This window comes from Leptonychotes weddellii, chromosome 7 (assembly GCF_054177405.1).
Source record: "Leptonychotes weddellii isolate Sample4059 chromosome 7, ASM5417740v2, whole genome shotgun sequence".
In the NCBI taxonomy this organism is placed as follows: Eukaryota; Metazoa; Chordata; class Mammalia; order Carnivora; family Phocidae; genus Leptonychotes; species Leptonychotes weddellii.
Window position 1 is genome coordinate 24,861,467 of NC_138375.1, and position 15,752 is coordinate 24,877,218.

Genomic DNA, 15,752 nt, shown 5'->3' on the forward strand with positions numbered 1-15,752 from the left:
TATGATCTAGCCGTCTATTCACTGATGTTTATCCAAGAGAAATTAAAATGTATGTCTCAAAAAATTATATACACAAATGTTTATAGCAGCTTTATTCACATATCCCAAAACTAGAGACAATCCAAATGTCCGTCAGCAAGGGAATGGATGAGGATAATGAGATATGTCCATACAATTAATTATTACCCAGCTATAAAAAAAGAATGCAGAGCTGTACAAGCATTATCACAGATGAATCTGAAAGTCATCATGCTGAGTGAAAGAAGCCTGACACAAATTCATACCCATGACATTCCATTTATAGGAATTCTAGATAATGCTACCAGGAGAGTGGTGGTTGCCCGGGGCTGGGGCGGGCAGGGATTGGCTGTGTTGAAGCAGGAGAAAACTTGTTGGGTTAATGGAAATATTCTGTGTCTCGATTATGGTGGTGGTTCCATGGGTGTGTATCTATCAGAGCCCCTTACACCGTAAACTTTAAATGGATGCTCTTTATTGTACCTTAAGATAGCTGAAAAATTAAACATCTATTTTTATAAAGTGAAAAGACAGCTTTTGGTAAAGATGAGTACTTGCCAAAAATGAGCCACTTTATTTTTAGCATTTGGGCTTTCACAAAAGTTCCTTTGCTGAAAACTTATCTCTCTTATCAGGTCTATGGCTCATCTGGATGAAACATAGTAATTTCTGGCAACTCGTTGTATGTTGTTTTGAAATGAAAGTCTGGCTTTGAAGTTGCAAGAATTTTTGCAATGTATTTAGCAGACAGATACTCAAGGACAAAGGTTTAGAGGAAATCTTTAGAGGATTGTCAATCCATGACCATAAAGCTTTTTAGTCCCTTATAAAATTACCTTTATCTTCCCTGACAGGTCTTATTTACTACAATTTCTCTTAGAAATATTAATAATAATACATTAATAGCAATTAATGTATAAAATAGTAAAGCTAAAAAATAGTTCTAATGTATTTTAATCAATGTATTACCCAGACAGGTAAAACTTGTATTTCACTATGAAAGTAATATTTGCCATCTCAAGTTTTAGGACAAAGACATAAAGTTATTACATTAAAGGATATTTGTATTATACTTACTAAATGAAATTTCTGAAAAATATTTTGAGGTTATATGCTCTGGAACCTAACGTTTTAGAGATTATACCTCAGTAGATAATTGTCACTTCTATTCACTTATATTTTAAAATATTTTCTTTCCTGGGGATTTTCTAACTTTTTCTAGAAGGCTAACTGTTCTGTGTCAACTCAGGGGGGAAAATTTGCTTGCTTCTCTTGTGGAATACTACAGTCAGGAATATTCTTTTAAGTCATTTTTGCGTTCCAGCAGGCTGAGATCAGTTCTATACGGGAAAACAAAGACAGACTAAGTGACAGCACTACAGGTAAGATGAAGGGAGAGCTGTTTTTGTCCCTTTGACAGGTCTGTAGTCCATGGCCATTTAAAGAGAGCAAAGGCCAAGCCGGGAGGGAGTGCAGGGAGGTTGGGGAACCCTGGGGACCCCAGAGCTGCCAATACTACACAGGCTGACACTTTCCTTGCTTCTGGAGGCTTTTACCTGGATTTTAAGGAGTCTGTAAGCATGGATATGAAAAAAATATACCTCTGTTTTCATTTGTCCCTAAATGTCAGCACTTCCTTCAACTACGAATATAGACAAATAACCCCCAGTGATATTAGCAGACCGGTGACTTTGCCAATAAGAGAATTCACAGATAATGTCATGTCACCTTACTCTTACCGCGGGTATCTGGAAATATCATTGACAGTCTCTCTGCTAGAAATATGGCAGTTACTAGACCTGCTGCCAGATCTGGTTATTTGGTGTATTACAAAATCAGCTCTTAAATTACTATAGCCTGGGTATTCTCTTTTATGCATTTTATTTTATTTTAAAGATTTATTTATTTTAGAGAGAGAGCACATTCATGCGCAAGAGGAGGGAGGGGCAGAGGGAGAGAATCTTCAAGCAGATGCTCCCCTGAATGCAGAGCCCAAAGTGGGGCTCGATCCCACGACCCTGAGATCATGACCTGAGCCAAAAACCAAGAGTCTGTTGCCTAACTGACTGAGCCACCCAGGTGCCCCCCTTTTATGCATTTTGAATAAAACATTATTTTGTGATGAGGTCCTCTGCTGCCGTCAGCAAGCAGCAGTCCTTGCCACTGGGCAGCAAGTTATTTCCTGAAAGGAGAGCCAACTGAGCATTTCTGTGGCTGCAGGATCTAACTTTCCCACTTTGGATTTTAAACAGATATATGCAAAGACAAAGTGTTAATGAAGTCACACACAGTCATACTGTCTTTACCAAGACAAGGTTTAATTCATTGCCTTAAGAGTCCATCCTGTGGGTTTACTCTCTAAGAATGCAGTATAGTACCCCCAGAGTCCATTTAAAATGTCACATAAATTATTTCTAAAGCTCCTTTTGCTTCAACATTCACCTTCTTAGCCTATTATGCATTTCATGTGTTTGGAACTTTTAACTTACAGAATTTAGAAATACTAAACTTTCTAATTCCTGGCAGAGATCCATGTTAATTGAACACTTGTTACGTTGGATTCTTTAAAAACCATCCATTGTATTTTATTTTTTTAAAAAATTATTTATTTTAGAGAAAGCCTGTGTGCAAGCAGGAGGAGGGGCCGGGGGAGAGAGAGCATCTCAAGCAGACTCCCCACTGAGCACAGAGCCCGATGCAGGGCTCAATCTTAGGACCCTGAGATCGTGCCCTGAGCTGAAACCAAGAGTCGGACACTCACCTAACCCAGGCACCCCTCCATTGTATTTGAGAAGTAATTTCTGTAGTTTAGAATTAAAGTCATGCTCTCAGTCCTCTGGTTTATTCCAAACTCAACAGACATTATGTCAAGGGGACTCTATAAAGCTGTGGTTTAGGCACCAGACATCAGAAGTAAACATTTCTATGAAGAAATGTCATTTTGTATCCTTCCAAATTAAGAGTAAAGTTTTCATCTTTGCATTAAATGCCTGTGAGAAAATAATAAAATAATGGTAAAGAATGTAGGTCAGTGCTATTCAGATTGTGGTCTGTAAACTGTTGCCAGTCTACAGGAAATAAGGAGTTTGCACCAGAAAGCCATCCAGCGATACCGCTAAGCACACGGTTTTGTCCAGCACTTTTTTTTTTTTTCTCCATAGGAACACTGTATGAAGGAGGAGGTGTGCTGAATGACATTCTGGAATAAGGTTCTTGTCTCAGCACATTGAATAGCATTGCTTTAGATGCCATTTCAGCATGATAATCAGTAGGATGTCAAAAAGTGGTGGTTTACCGACAGTAGGATTGTGGGATCCAGAGGCGACCATTTCGTGGTGGGGTGGTCATCGGGTCATCGAATGCTGGGTCCTGAAAGATGCCTACAAGTGACCTAGCCAAAGAGATGCTGCAAGGGCAGTCGTATGCATGAAGAATTAAAGCAGCAGCTTTGTGTTGAGAATATAGAGGGTATGATGGAAAGTTTGGATCTGAGGAAGATGTGTTACTAGAGATCAAGGGCCATACACCTGAAAAAGTACATTGGCACCAGATGATGGAAGCCTTAACCCGAGGAAGCAGTCTGGAGATTAATTTTGGAGAGAGAGAGTGATTAAAGCACTTGAACCACAGAACTGACCCTATCAAAGCATGTTTCAGGAAGATTAGCCTGAGTAAGGCGATATTTTTACTACGGAGAGAGAGAGAGAGAGAGAGAGTTTTGTGACAGCACTGTTTGCAGGATTTCCAAGCCGGGTGATAAAGTTTGAACTAGAGTAACAGTGGTAGGGATAAGAAGTAAACCAGGATATTTCTAAAAGGATTCACAGAAATGAGACTTACTAGGCATGGGAGGAACAAAAAGCAACCAAGGTATGATACTTAATCAGGTGAATGGAAAATATATGAACAAATCCCATCAGTTTTCGGATGAGCTTGTATGCGTCCAGGCATCTGGTCCTGTGCTGGGAATACCTCAGGAAGGAAACCCCAGGACCCGAGAATTGCTGTTTGTCTACCCAGCTGCTGGAGGCTTTCTTTCATAGTCAGGACCAGGAATAAGCCCTGGATTGGGTAGAAAGTGACTTGGTTAAAGGTCAGAGAAAGACTGGTTTAGTTTTTTTAAATATTATTTTAAATTGCTTTTCACTTTTCCAAGGTGCTGATAGCTTATTGGATATAAGTTCTGAAGCTGACCAACAAGATCTTCTTGTCCTGTTGCAAGCAAAAGTCGCTTCTCTTACCTTACACAATAAGGAATTACAGGATAAATTACAGGTGGGTACAGAGATTGCTACCACGGACTCTTCTGTAGTGTGAGACTATGGGGTTTTTTCAGGTTAGTCAGATGATACTTTGTTTTAAACATCTCATATAGTTTCTTCTTTTTTTTAATATAGTTAGCCTCGAGCATTTTACGGTTTCAAATTATCTGTTGAGAAAGGAGGTATTCATTAACTACATTTCTGTAAATTGCTAAATTGGTCAATTATACATAATTATATGCTTAGTCTATGTTATAAATGACATATATGTATATGTGTGTGTGCGTGTGCATGTACAATGACCCATTCATTTAGTAGAGCTGATCATTTAGCAGATTTAAGAACTTAAATAAGAAGTAGCTGTACTAATAAGCCCATTGCCCCTTTCGGCAACTGGAATAATATAAGCAAAGGAAAAATTATGAGTCAGAGGCTTTAGGGCCAAAACAAATCTTGTGTTTTTAAAGTGGCACACATCAGCGGTCCTAATAGAGCACACAATAAGCTCAGAGTCATTAATCTGCCTCTCACGTCCCGGACCATATTTTGTCATGGGGCCAGAGTACACATAAAGGAACCCTGTGGCTCTCCGATACAGAAGCTCTGGCTCTGGATTTGTTCTCTCCTTCCAGTTGCTTGCTCACCTGACCACATCTTTGGTGCCATTTCCTTCTTGCCTTTTTCCCAGGCCAAGTCACCCAAGGAGGCAGAAGCAGACCTGAGCTTTGAATCCTACCATTCCACTCAAACTGACTTGGTTCCACCCCTGGGCAAACCTAGTGACACCTCTCCCCCAGACTCCAAATCCTCTCCACCCGTCTTACCACATTCCTCGAGTAAATCCACTTGCGACAGCGATGGCCGAATTCAGCAACTACAAGAGATTTTGCAAGACCTGCAGAAGAGACTTGAGAGCTCTGAAGTGGAGAAGCAGCAGCTCCGGGCCGAGCTCCAGTCCAGAAGGGCCGAATCGGTGTGCGTAAACAGTGCGGAGATTTCCGAGAACAGCTCCGACCTCAGCCAGAAACTGAAAGAAACTCAGAGCAAGTACGAGGAGGCAATGAAAGAAGTCCTCAACGTGCAGAAGCAAATGAAACTGGGCCTCGTCTCGCCCGAAAGCGTGGACAGTTATTCGCGTCTCCAAGAGCTAAGGATCACCGAGGAGGAAATAGATGTGCTAAAGCAGGACCTCCAGAATGCAGTGGAAGAAAGTGAAAGAAATAAAGAGAAGGTGAGGGAGTTAGAAGAAAAACTTATAGAGAGGGAGAAAGGTATGGTCATCAAGCCTCCCGTGGAAGAATACGAGGAAATGAAAAGTTCATATTGCTCTGTTATTGAGAACATGAATAAGGAGAAGGCATTTTTGTTTGAGAAGTACCAAGAGGCCCAAGAAGAAATCATGAAATTAAAAGATGCCCTAAAGAGTCAGGCGACCCAGGAGGCTGGGGACGAAGCCGGGGACATGAAAGAGGCCATGAACAGGATGATAGATGAACTCAACAAACAGGTGAGCGAGCTGTCCCAGCTGTACAAAGAAGCCCAGGCGGAGCTGGAGGATTACAGGAAGAGGAAATCTCTCGAAGACGTAACAGCTGACTATATCCATAAAGCGGAGCATGAGAAACTGCTGCAAGTGACAAACGTATCCAGAGCTAAGGCAGAAGAGGCCCTGTCCGAAATGAAGTCTCAGTACTCAAAGGTGTTGCATGAGTTGACCCAGCTCAAACAGCTGGTGGATGCCCAGAAAGAGAACTCTGTCTCCATCACAGAACATTTGCAAGTGATAACCACGCTGCGGGCTACGGCCAAAGAGATGGAGGAAAAAATAAGCAGTCTCAAAGAGCACCTTGCAAGCAAGGAAGGAGAAGTGGCAAGGCTGGAGAAACAGCTCCTAGAAGAGAAGGCCGCTATGACGGACGCCATGGTGCCCAGGTCTGCCTACGCAAAGCTCCAGTCGTCGTTAGAAGGTGAGATGAGTGTGTTGGCCTCAAAACTGAAGGATTCGGTAAAAGAGAAAGAGAAGGCCCATTCAGAGCTTACCCAGATAAGAAGTGAGGTGTCACAAATGAAAAGGGAAAAGGAGAATATTCAGGCTCTCTTAAAGGCCAAAGAGCAGGAAGCAAATGAACTTCGTCAACAATTCCAGGATGCTCGGGAAGAACTGGAAGACATGAAGAGACAGTCGGAGAGCTCTTCCAAACTGGAGGAGGATAAAGACAAGAAGGTTGGTGAGATCGCATTGCTGTCCCATTTCTAGCTAGCAAGCCTTTACCACAGGTAACGTTTTTAGCGTTGGTTAGCACTGACCTGTTGTGAATGCACAAAAGCTCTGCATGTGACTCCATCTGTCCCCACGGCCACATTAAGAATAGTAGGTGGGACATTTCTGTTTAAAAAAACGCCACTGATTGTCTATCAGTCCCCTTATATTAAAGCATTTTCACATGTGCACATATTTTCCCTTTTAAAATGATTTTACAGAAGCTCTGCCAAGTGGCAGGGATCAGAAGTGAACCCACAAACTGAAAGGCATTTGTGCCCCATCTTGAACTTCAACTCTTATGGAATCCAGAAAGATTCTTCCATCATATGGAAACCTAAATATTCCCAGACTTAATCCTGCTTCCCTAAGCTCCAGGAGCTTTCCCCTGAGTCCGTGGAAGAACCACCCTCCCTGGCCCTCATTGGCAAAGGTGGATAGGAGGGGAAGGCAGGGGTTGGGGGGAGCAGGTGGGTAGAGAGGGGCTGGGTATGGCTTGGAGGAAGGAGGAAAACAAAGGGGGCAACTCGGAGAACCGAGTGCCGAGCCTGAATCGGCTCTGCATCCCCAGTCCTCTGGGTCAGGTGTTCTGAAGGGCGCTGGTCAGAGCACTGTTGATCATTTATTCCTTTAATATAATGAAGATTTCAAAAAGAGTTTCCAAAGCCAAGGGGGCAGGGATTCGGAAGGCAGAGGCTGGGTTGCGGGGAGTTGTGTTTACTTTAAAGCAAGATGTCCAGAGAAATCGGGGTTCCTAGAACTTCTTCCAGACTGCCTGTGTCAGCGCTATTGAAGAGTGCATAGCTGTCTCCAAATAAAGGATGCCTAAAATCCTGGTTCTGATTTATTTTTTCAACAACCCCCCTTTCAGAGTGAAAAAGGATATCAGTGCCGTAGCGTCTGTTACCCTCATGCCTCAAAGCACAAGATTTAATCCGGGGACCTTATTTGAATATAATGGCCTTAGAGGGCCATGTGGGCTTGCTGATTTTGTTACCTATTTCATTTTATGGGCTTTCTTTAAAAAATAAAAAAAGAAATTGTTCCAAAGTTTCGAGTCCCAGAGGCCAACGAGGGGCTCTGTTCAAGGCTTGGAACGCTCTGGAATTTTGCTTCTGCAGGCCCTTTCTTGCCTACTGATAGTTTTCCTTTCTCGCCAGATCAATGAGATGTCGAAGGAAGTCACCAAGTTGAAGGAGGCCCTAAACAGCCTCTCACAGCTCTCGTACTCCGCGAGCTCATCCAAGAGGCAGAGTCAGCAGCTGGAAGCGCTGCAGCAGCAGGTCAAACAGCTCCAGAACCAGCTGGCTGTGAGTGGGCTTCTCTCCCTGCCTGCTGGGGGCTGGGCCGGGCAGATTACGCACCAGCTCAGCTGGAGATGGGGGTGGGTGCAGGTTGGGGTGAGAAGAGTCCCAACCTATGGGAGTGGGGCTCCGCAGAGCAACTGACTGAAGACTTCCAGGGTGAGGGCGGGAGGAGGGCGTGGCGGCATCCCCGGGCGTCGCCTGCATCGAGATGGGTCGCCCGGACCTCTGAGAAGGGAGGAATCGGCAGGACAGTGGCGCAGGCTTCGTGGTTACGCATCCACTAACTGTTCACCCCCTCTCCGTCTTTCTCCCACGGTCATTACTGTCTCTGGCAGTGGCAAGAACTTTTTCTTATTAGGGGCCAGGATCTCTGATAGGTGTGTATCTGTGCATCTGACTTGGCTCCTCTCCTTATTTGACCTGGGAAAGTCCTCTCCTATCTGTATTTATTTCCTATGGCTATTGTAACAGACCAACACAGACTTGGTTTTAAAAAAAATCTGTGCTCTTAAAATTCTGGAGATCGGGGCGCCTGGGTGGCTCAGTTAAGTGTCTGGCTCTTAGTTTTTGGCTCAGGTAGTAATCTCAGGATCCTGGGATGGAACTGCATGGGGCTCTGTGCTCAGCGCAGAGTCCGCTTGTCCTTCTCCCCTCCCCCTCTGCTCTTTCCCCTCCCCCGCATCGCACTCGCTCACACTCTCGCTCTCTCTCAAATAAATGAATGAAAATCTTTAAGAAAACACTCTGGAGATGTTAAGTGTGAAATCAGTTTCACTAAAGGCAAGGTATTAGCAAGGCTGGTTCCTTCTAGAGGCTCTAGGGGAGAATCCACTTCCTTGCCTTCGCTAGCTTTTAGAGGCCACCCAACTTCCTTGGCTCATGGGTCCTACCTCCAGCTTCAAAGCCTATCACTCCACCCCTGGCTCTGCCCTCCCGTCTCCTCCTCCTCTTGCTTCTCTCTTATAAGGACCCTTGTGATTACGTTTAAGGGATACCCAGATAGTCAGAATAAACTTTTCCTCCATCTCAAGATCCTTAACTTAATCACAACTACAAGGTCCCTGTCACCATATAGGTAACATTCCACAGGTTGTGGGGATTGGAGCGCGGACATCTTTGGAGGGTCATCATTTCACCTCCCACAACATTTGTGAAAGTTTTAGCTGACACGGGGAAGTTACATTTTCCACGTGAAGCCAAGGGTTAGTCTGTCCTGGACTATCTCTAGTTCCCATTGACAAACAGGACCTAGATTGTAAGAGTTCTTCAGTATAGACTTGATACTGGTGAATTCAGGTTTCTGCAGTCCTTACGCTGGCTGGCCACAGAGTACAAAACTAGCTTTTTTGTGTTATCAGCTCTAGCAGTGAAGGACTGATCAGGGGAGGAGAAGAAGCTCCCTGTTGTGTTGTGCAGGTCATTTTTCTGATGAAGCGGTTATCACACACTTATAGATAAAATGCTAGTGGTTCATACAATCATTTTTACAATTTTCAACACATTTAATGAATATTCTACAAGGCGCTAATGATCTAAAAGTGAGTAAGACACAGTCCCCACCTCCACCGAACTTATACTCAATGACTTTCCATATTTTCAGTGTGGTCAGCCTCCATTGGTAGAGAGTTGTCCAACATGTTCCAGGCATACAGAGGAAATGTCTCGAAAGGCTTTCCTGCAGGAGGTGATGCTTGTGCTGAGTCTTGAAGGGATAGGTCGGAGGCAGCAAGGACTGGGATGTGACATGTAGATGGCCCTTGGCAGCCTCGGCAAAGACAGACCCAGTGGAGTGGTGGGATGGAATCTGGACTGCAGTGGGCTGTCCTAGAGAAGTGACCAAGGAGCCAGTGTCTGATGGGCTGCAGAACCACAGCAGGCGGCAGGGGAAGCCTAAAATAGATTTTCTGGAAAGAGAGGAGCTGGTGACCAGAGGGTGAGGTGCTTTCTTTTGAGATTTCAGAGGTAATGACAGAGGCAGGTGAGAGTGTATGGCTGGAAGGAGGAGGAGCAAGTCATTGAGGTGGACATTGGGGAAACTGAGACCGAGGTGTTCGTGGCTCATGCATGTGGGTATCGCCGTCATCCAAATGATGACAGATACAGGGATGGAAAGGAGGACAATGACCAGAAGATGAAGTTTTAAATAATTGAATGGAGGTATCCAAAAGGTGAGAGGAAGCAACACAGAGGGAGGTCCTAAGCCCACCTTCTAATGGTGTGACCTTCAAAGGACTGAGGTTTCAAGGTTGTCCTTGAATAGGAAGGACATGTCATGTTCTGACACTCATAGGAAGGAGGTGAGAAGGGTATTGATGGGCTTTTGTAGACTTTGGAAGTGATCTATATATGATAGTCTCAATTTTTATCATGAAATAGGAGGAAAACCATCTCCTTAGAAAAGTTCAGAGCTGAGTGAAGATTCTTGAAATAGTTACTGAGAGGAACTGGAATAATAACTCAACAAGGAGAAACAAGCATGAACAGCTGTACTGAGGAACCAGTTGAGATTGGTGCCACCACCCTGTTCGTCTCCTGGGTGCTCTGACAGCTGAATAATTGAGCTCCCTGGGGACTCTATGACTGGCCAAATAGTGAGAAACCAATAGCTTCTTTTATTTTTTTTAAGATTTTATTTATTTATTTGACAGAGAGACACACTGGGAGAGGGAGAAGCAGGCTCCCCGCGGAGCCTGGGATCATGACCTGAGCCGAAGGCAGACGCTTAACGACTGAGCCACCCAGGCACCCCAAATAGCTCCTTTTAAAAGAATAGATTTTTTAAAATTAAATTAATATTTGGTTATTGTAGAGAAGTTGGAAAATACAGAAGACTCTGGAAAAGTTTCTGTAAATAAAAATAGTCCATCATCCAACCACTCAGAGCTGGTCACTTTTAGCATTTGGTATGTTTCTTTGCACCATTTATTTTGGGAGAATGTGTCTGTGTATTTGCATAAGTAGGTATACAAACATTTTTTGCAACAAAGGTGGGATTATGTCATAACTACTTTTTCATGAATTTTCTCCTAGAGTTGACATACCAAAAATATGAAATCGGTAGATTTTTTCCCCTAAGAATATCGACAAATGTTTCCCTACAAATAGTGACAAGTGGTCAGAAATATACAACCCAGTGAGCCCACACCAATTTTAAAAGCCTCATATGCTAGGGCGCCTGGGTGGCTCAGTTGGTTAAGCGACTGCCTTCGGCTCAGGTCATGATCCCGGAGTCCCGGGATCGAGTCCCGCATCGGGCTCCCTGCTCGGCGGGGAGTCTGCTTCTCCCTCTCTGACCCTCCCCGCTCTCGTGTGCTCTCTCTCTCTCTCTCTCTCTCTCTCACTCTCTCAAATAAATGAATAAATAAAATCTTTAAAAAAAAAAAAAAAGCCTCATATGCTAGCATTTGCTGGAGGAAATCACTTGGGTAGCATTTGGCCACAGCTTTCTTACAGTTTTTTGGTTTTGTTCTTTAAAGGTCTCCTAAGCTCTTAACAATGTCAAATCATCTCTTTCCAGGAATGCAAGAAACAACACCAGGAGGTCATATCTGTTTACAGAATGCATCTTCTGTACGCCGTGCAGGTATGCTAACAGCCTGTCAAGTGTCTGGGCATCCTGAAGAAATACCACAGCAGATGTCACCCAAACTCCCATCGTTGAACTAGTAGAACAAATGAAAATTCAAGGAGAATCTTTTACATTGAGAAGCTTTAAAATGCTTATTGCTTTGCTCTGGATTTTGTCAGGAGCCCTACACCATTGACGGAGAGCCGCCTCATCATTTGTTGAGAAACGAAGGAGGATGTGGCTTCCACCCCCACCAGGAGGAGGAGCCTAGGCTTTATTTTCAGGCGTGCCCATATTCTTAGAGCAGTCAGCACGGTCTCACCGCATGACTCTTGGTGGCTTGGCTAGCCGGGCTCACATTTGCAACTGAGACCCAGAAACCCTTTGCCCGACGGCTCTGGTGGACCCAGCCTCATCATCCTCCAGAGGGAAAAGAGCAGGGCCCTCTCTCTCAGTCCCTCATAGAAATGTGGGGATCGATAGGGCTAACATTCCTTTGGAAGATCTGGGGGCAAAGCCAAGGGCTTCATCTCAGCCAGCCATCACATTCCCTAGGGGTCAGACCGCCGGGACTCAACTTGGGTTCTAATGATGGTCTTTGTTTGAATTTCCTAGGGCCAGATGGACGAAGATGTCCAGAAAGTACTGAAGCAGATCCTTACCATGTGTAAAAACCAGTCCCAGAAGAAGTAAAATGGATCCCTTGGCAGGACACTGCCCCCTTGTTGTCCATCTTTGCATTAGATCTGGAGTTGCTGGCAGCCACTGACTGCCATTGTGCTCACTCGTCGTCTGCGCCGTGGCCTCGCAGAGCTTTTTCCCTTTCCAAAGGCAGCTTTCTGAGGCCCGGGCCCTGGGGGAGACTGTCCTCAGAACCGCTTAGAGACCTCAGCAGCCGAGGTGACGCACCGTGTTACCCCTTCAGACTCCGGAGCTGGGGTCAGCCACAGCCGGGGGTGTGGTCCTGGTGCTGGCAGTGGGCACCCTCCTCCGTGGCTGACCGGCCGAGGGGCTTCGTGGTCCCAGACGGATGTGCTGAGACCTGCGCTCCCCGTGGCTTTCGTTCCCACACTCAGGCCGTGCCGTTCAGCACCGGAGGGCTCTTTTTGCCTTTGGTTTCCAATCCTAAAACACGATTCAGCTTTTGGCCAAATTAGTCTGGCACTAGTTATGTGGTGCACGCTGAAGAGCCTTTATTGTGATATCCTGTGGATTTTAAAAACTCTCATTCCATCATTTCCCCCCATCTGCCTTATATAGCTCATCACGCTGCTCGCTCCTTGGTCCCGTGGTGTGATGAGACTATTCACTAAAATCTGAAGTTGAGAAACAAAAGCAAATTGTCCTTAGAAGTTCTTTTTAAAGCAAACTGTTGACATAGTGCAGATTTTCTATGCAAACTGGCCTCCTGCTGTTATCCGTGAAGCTCAGGAATCCAGACTTTTGTGTTCAACGAGGGACAGTAAACTGCGTGTTTACAGCCAAAAGAAATGCCTCATGGTTCTTAACCTCAATTTTTTTAAAAGTGTTTTTTTTTCCTCTACGATATTTTTATTGGCTCTTAAAGATGTTTTCGTAGCTAAACCCCTAAATAAGTGAAATCTACATTAGACTCTATTAACAAAGTATTTTTAGGTAACCGTGCTTGCGACTTTTTTTTAAAGCCTAACTTTTTCTTCAGAGTTTTCCGCTATAGCCAAGGGTAGTTATGTATTTATTCCTTTTCCAAACTCAACATGAGCTCCCACCGGTATCCCTAGACGTTCTGCCATTGTGTCCTTAGAACTGTAGCACATTTCTGAATACGGTAAATCCTCCTGTTACCCACTGAGTATTTTTGAATGCCCCAGCGCTACCAGCGCCTGTAAAAATGATGTCTGGAAGGACTGTTAGTACCGATCACTTTTCCAATGTTGGAACTAAAAATCCCGATATGGTGCACATGATGGTGCATGGCAAAGGTCACGGGGGAAAGTATTTCTGTTCACTTTACTTTCAGGTTAAAAGTGTTTTTGAACTTGATCGCAGCTTCCTTATGGCATTGTTCTTAAGGAGGAATGTCAGCTGAGCATGGACCTCTCCGAGGTGTATAACGGAAAGGGCCGAGGCCTGCCCTGACAGGGCCCACGTGCCTTTGGGCCGCCTGGGCACACAGGGTGCTAGGCTGTTTCGGAGGATGTGTTCATCTCTATTGGATGAGGACCAAGGACAGCAAAGCAAAAATGGCTTTCAAGCTTGGCGTTACTTTCCTTAAGTTGTGTATAGTTCAGCAGTTCCGAAAATGCTCCAAAGAAATGTGAAAGGACTTTTTGTCACAGCCCTTAATACAAGCAAACCCCTCCTCCTGCCCCCGCACAGAAATGCTGCAGAGTATAAAACTTGAGACATTTTGTAGGACGCCTGACAAAGTGTAGCCTTTTATCTTGTTTCAGGATGCCTATTTATTTTAAGTACTCTGGTTAAATATTGAAAAGTTATATGCTGTAGTTTAGCATTTTTGCCTTTGTAATTTACGGAAGGTATTGCAGAAAATAAACTTTTGTTTCATTTTGCATCTCTGTTGTTGATTCTTGGTGCATTCATAAGCATATGTGTGTGGCTTCCCAAGAGCAAGTCAATAGCGCCGGGGTGTGATGGTGTTTTTCGCCCAAGTCACACGCAGTGGCAGGCAGTGGTCCACAGTCTCTCACTCTCTGTCACCTCCTTGCCATCTCGTAGCATCTTTAATCTCAGACTTTGACTCCCCCTTCCACTTTAGATGACCCCTGTGATTACATGGCGCCCACCCAGATAACCTAGGAGAACCCTTATTTAAGGTCAGCTGATTAGCACCTCAGCCCCAAGCATCAGCCCCTAGTGGGCAGCTGTACCCTGGCTCTTCAATTCAAAACTGCCCCTTGGTTGTCTGTAGTCTTTGTAACCATTTGAAAGCTTCCATTAGATAGTTTTTTCTCTTCTTTCCTTTTTTGAAAAGGTAATACATGCACATGCTAAAAAAAAAAGTCAAATACCTTCTATCAACCATCACATTACAAGAATAATTCATTCCTAAAAAACTCTTTAGGGTGAATTCTCACAGGTTGAATCATAATTAAAACACCAAACGACGGGGCGCCTGGATGGCTCAGTCAGTTGCGCGTCCGACTCTTGGTTTTGGCTCAGGTCATGATCTCATGGGTTGTGGAATGGAGCCCTGCATCAGGCTCCTTGCTCAGCGGGGAGTCTGCCTGAGAGTTTTTTCCCCTCTGTCCCTCCCCGCCTCTAAAAATGAATAAATAAATCTTAAAAAAAACCCAAACGACAGTGAAATGGGTGCAATTATTTAAGTAGCTAATATTCTTCATCATAATACAATGGGCCATCTCCCTTCACTCATAACACGGTTCTCCCATGTCGGCTTCAGCTCATCACTACACACCGTGCATGCTTAATTGGATCTTTAATGCCCCCTCACCCCGAAAACAAAAGATAAATCAATGAAAAGAATGCAAATGGCATATGAAGTTATTAACTATTTTAAGTTATCAAGTGCATGCACCCTGTGAGGAGAACTTACTTCAACAGAGGCCAACCGTTCAACTCAGAAGATGATTTCTTGGAGAAACACCACACTCAAACGGGCATTTAACCGAGCTACATCCAAACCAGTCTTGGGTGGAAAGAAATGCTTCAGGCTGAAGCTGGGGTATGAGAAGAAACTCCCAAGACTTGATGACTAGGTATCAACTGAAATAAACTGAAAATAAATCTCTCTCCTCCCAGTCCTTAGTTTATCTCTCCAGAGGCAACAGCTATTCAGTTTCTTGGATGACCTGAGACATTCTATGCCTATGTACCTGTAGGCATGTATTTAGCTTTCCCCTTTAAATATAGAAGCGTACTTTATACACTCTTCTGGATCATACTTTTAAAGATACTTAAGGGGTACCTGGCTGGCTCAGTTGGTAGAGCATGCGACTCTTGGGGTGGTGAGTTCAAGTCCCATGTTGGGGGGAGAGCTTACGTAAAAAAAAAAAAATACTTAAAATATCTTGGAGAGATTGTTCTCTGTTGGCACACACATCTAATTCTTTTTAACTGTTGCATGGTATTTCGTAGTACAGTTGTGCTGTATTTTTAGTTCCTTATTGATGCTTCCGGTCTTTTACAGCCCTAAAAATGATGGGATGACTGTCCTTTGTATAAACGTCTCTATGTACACATGGTGAAGACTACTTGAATAATTTTCAAACTGCCCATTTTCGCAATAACGTCCATCATGTGCTACAAGAATGCAGAGAAAAAAAAGAGTAGAATAGTGCCTGCGTCATCATATTGTGTGAGAAAGAATGGCCTTT

The 15,752-nt window shown here is 44.2% G+C and overlaps 1 protein-coding gene across 8 annotated transcripts in view; it reads left to right on the forward strand.

The window, feature by feature from the left end:
* The window catches only part of RAI14 (retinoic acid induced 14), a 138,024-nt gene extending 124,055 nt beyond the window's left edge, over positions 1-13,969 (forward strand). For 6 of the 8 annotated variants that reach the window (XM_081825972.1, XM_081825971.1, XM_081825974.1 and 3 more), the window contains 6 exons: positions 1,343-1,400; positions 4,175-4,293; positions 4,969-6,504; positions 7,701-7,850; positions 11,365-11,430; positions 12,031-13,969. In XM_081825972.1, the coding sequence (XP_081682098.1) occupies positions 1,343-1,400; positions 4,175-4,293; positions 4,969-6,504; positions 7,701-7,850; positions 11,365-11,430; positions 12,031-12,108 (2,007 nt within the window). In that variant the 3' untranslated portion in view covers positions 12,109-13,969. The remainder of the gene's footprint in view (positions 1-1,342; positions 1,401-4,174; positions 4,294-4,968; positions 6,505-7,700; positions 7,851-11,364; positions 11,431-12,030) is intronic. The other 2 variants (XM_081825978.1, XM_081825973.1) reach the window with 1 other exon arrangement.
* The last annotated feature ends 1,783 nt before the right edge of the window (positions 13,970-15,752 follow it).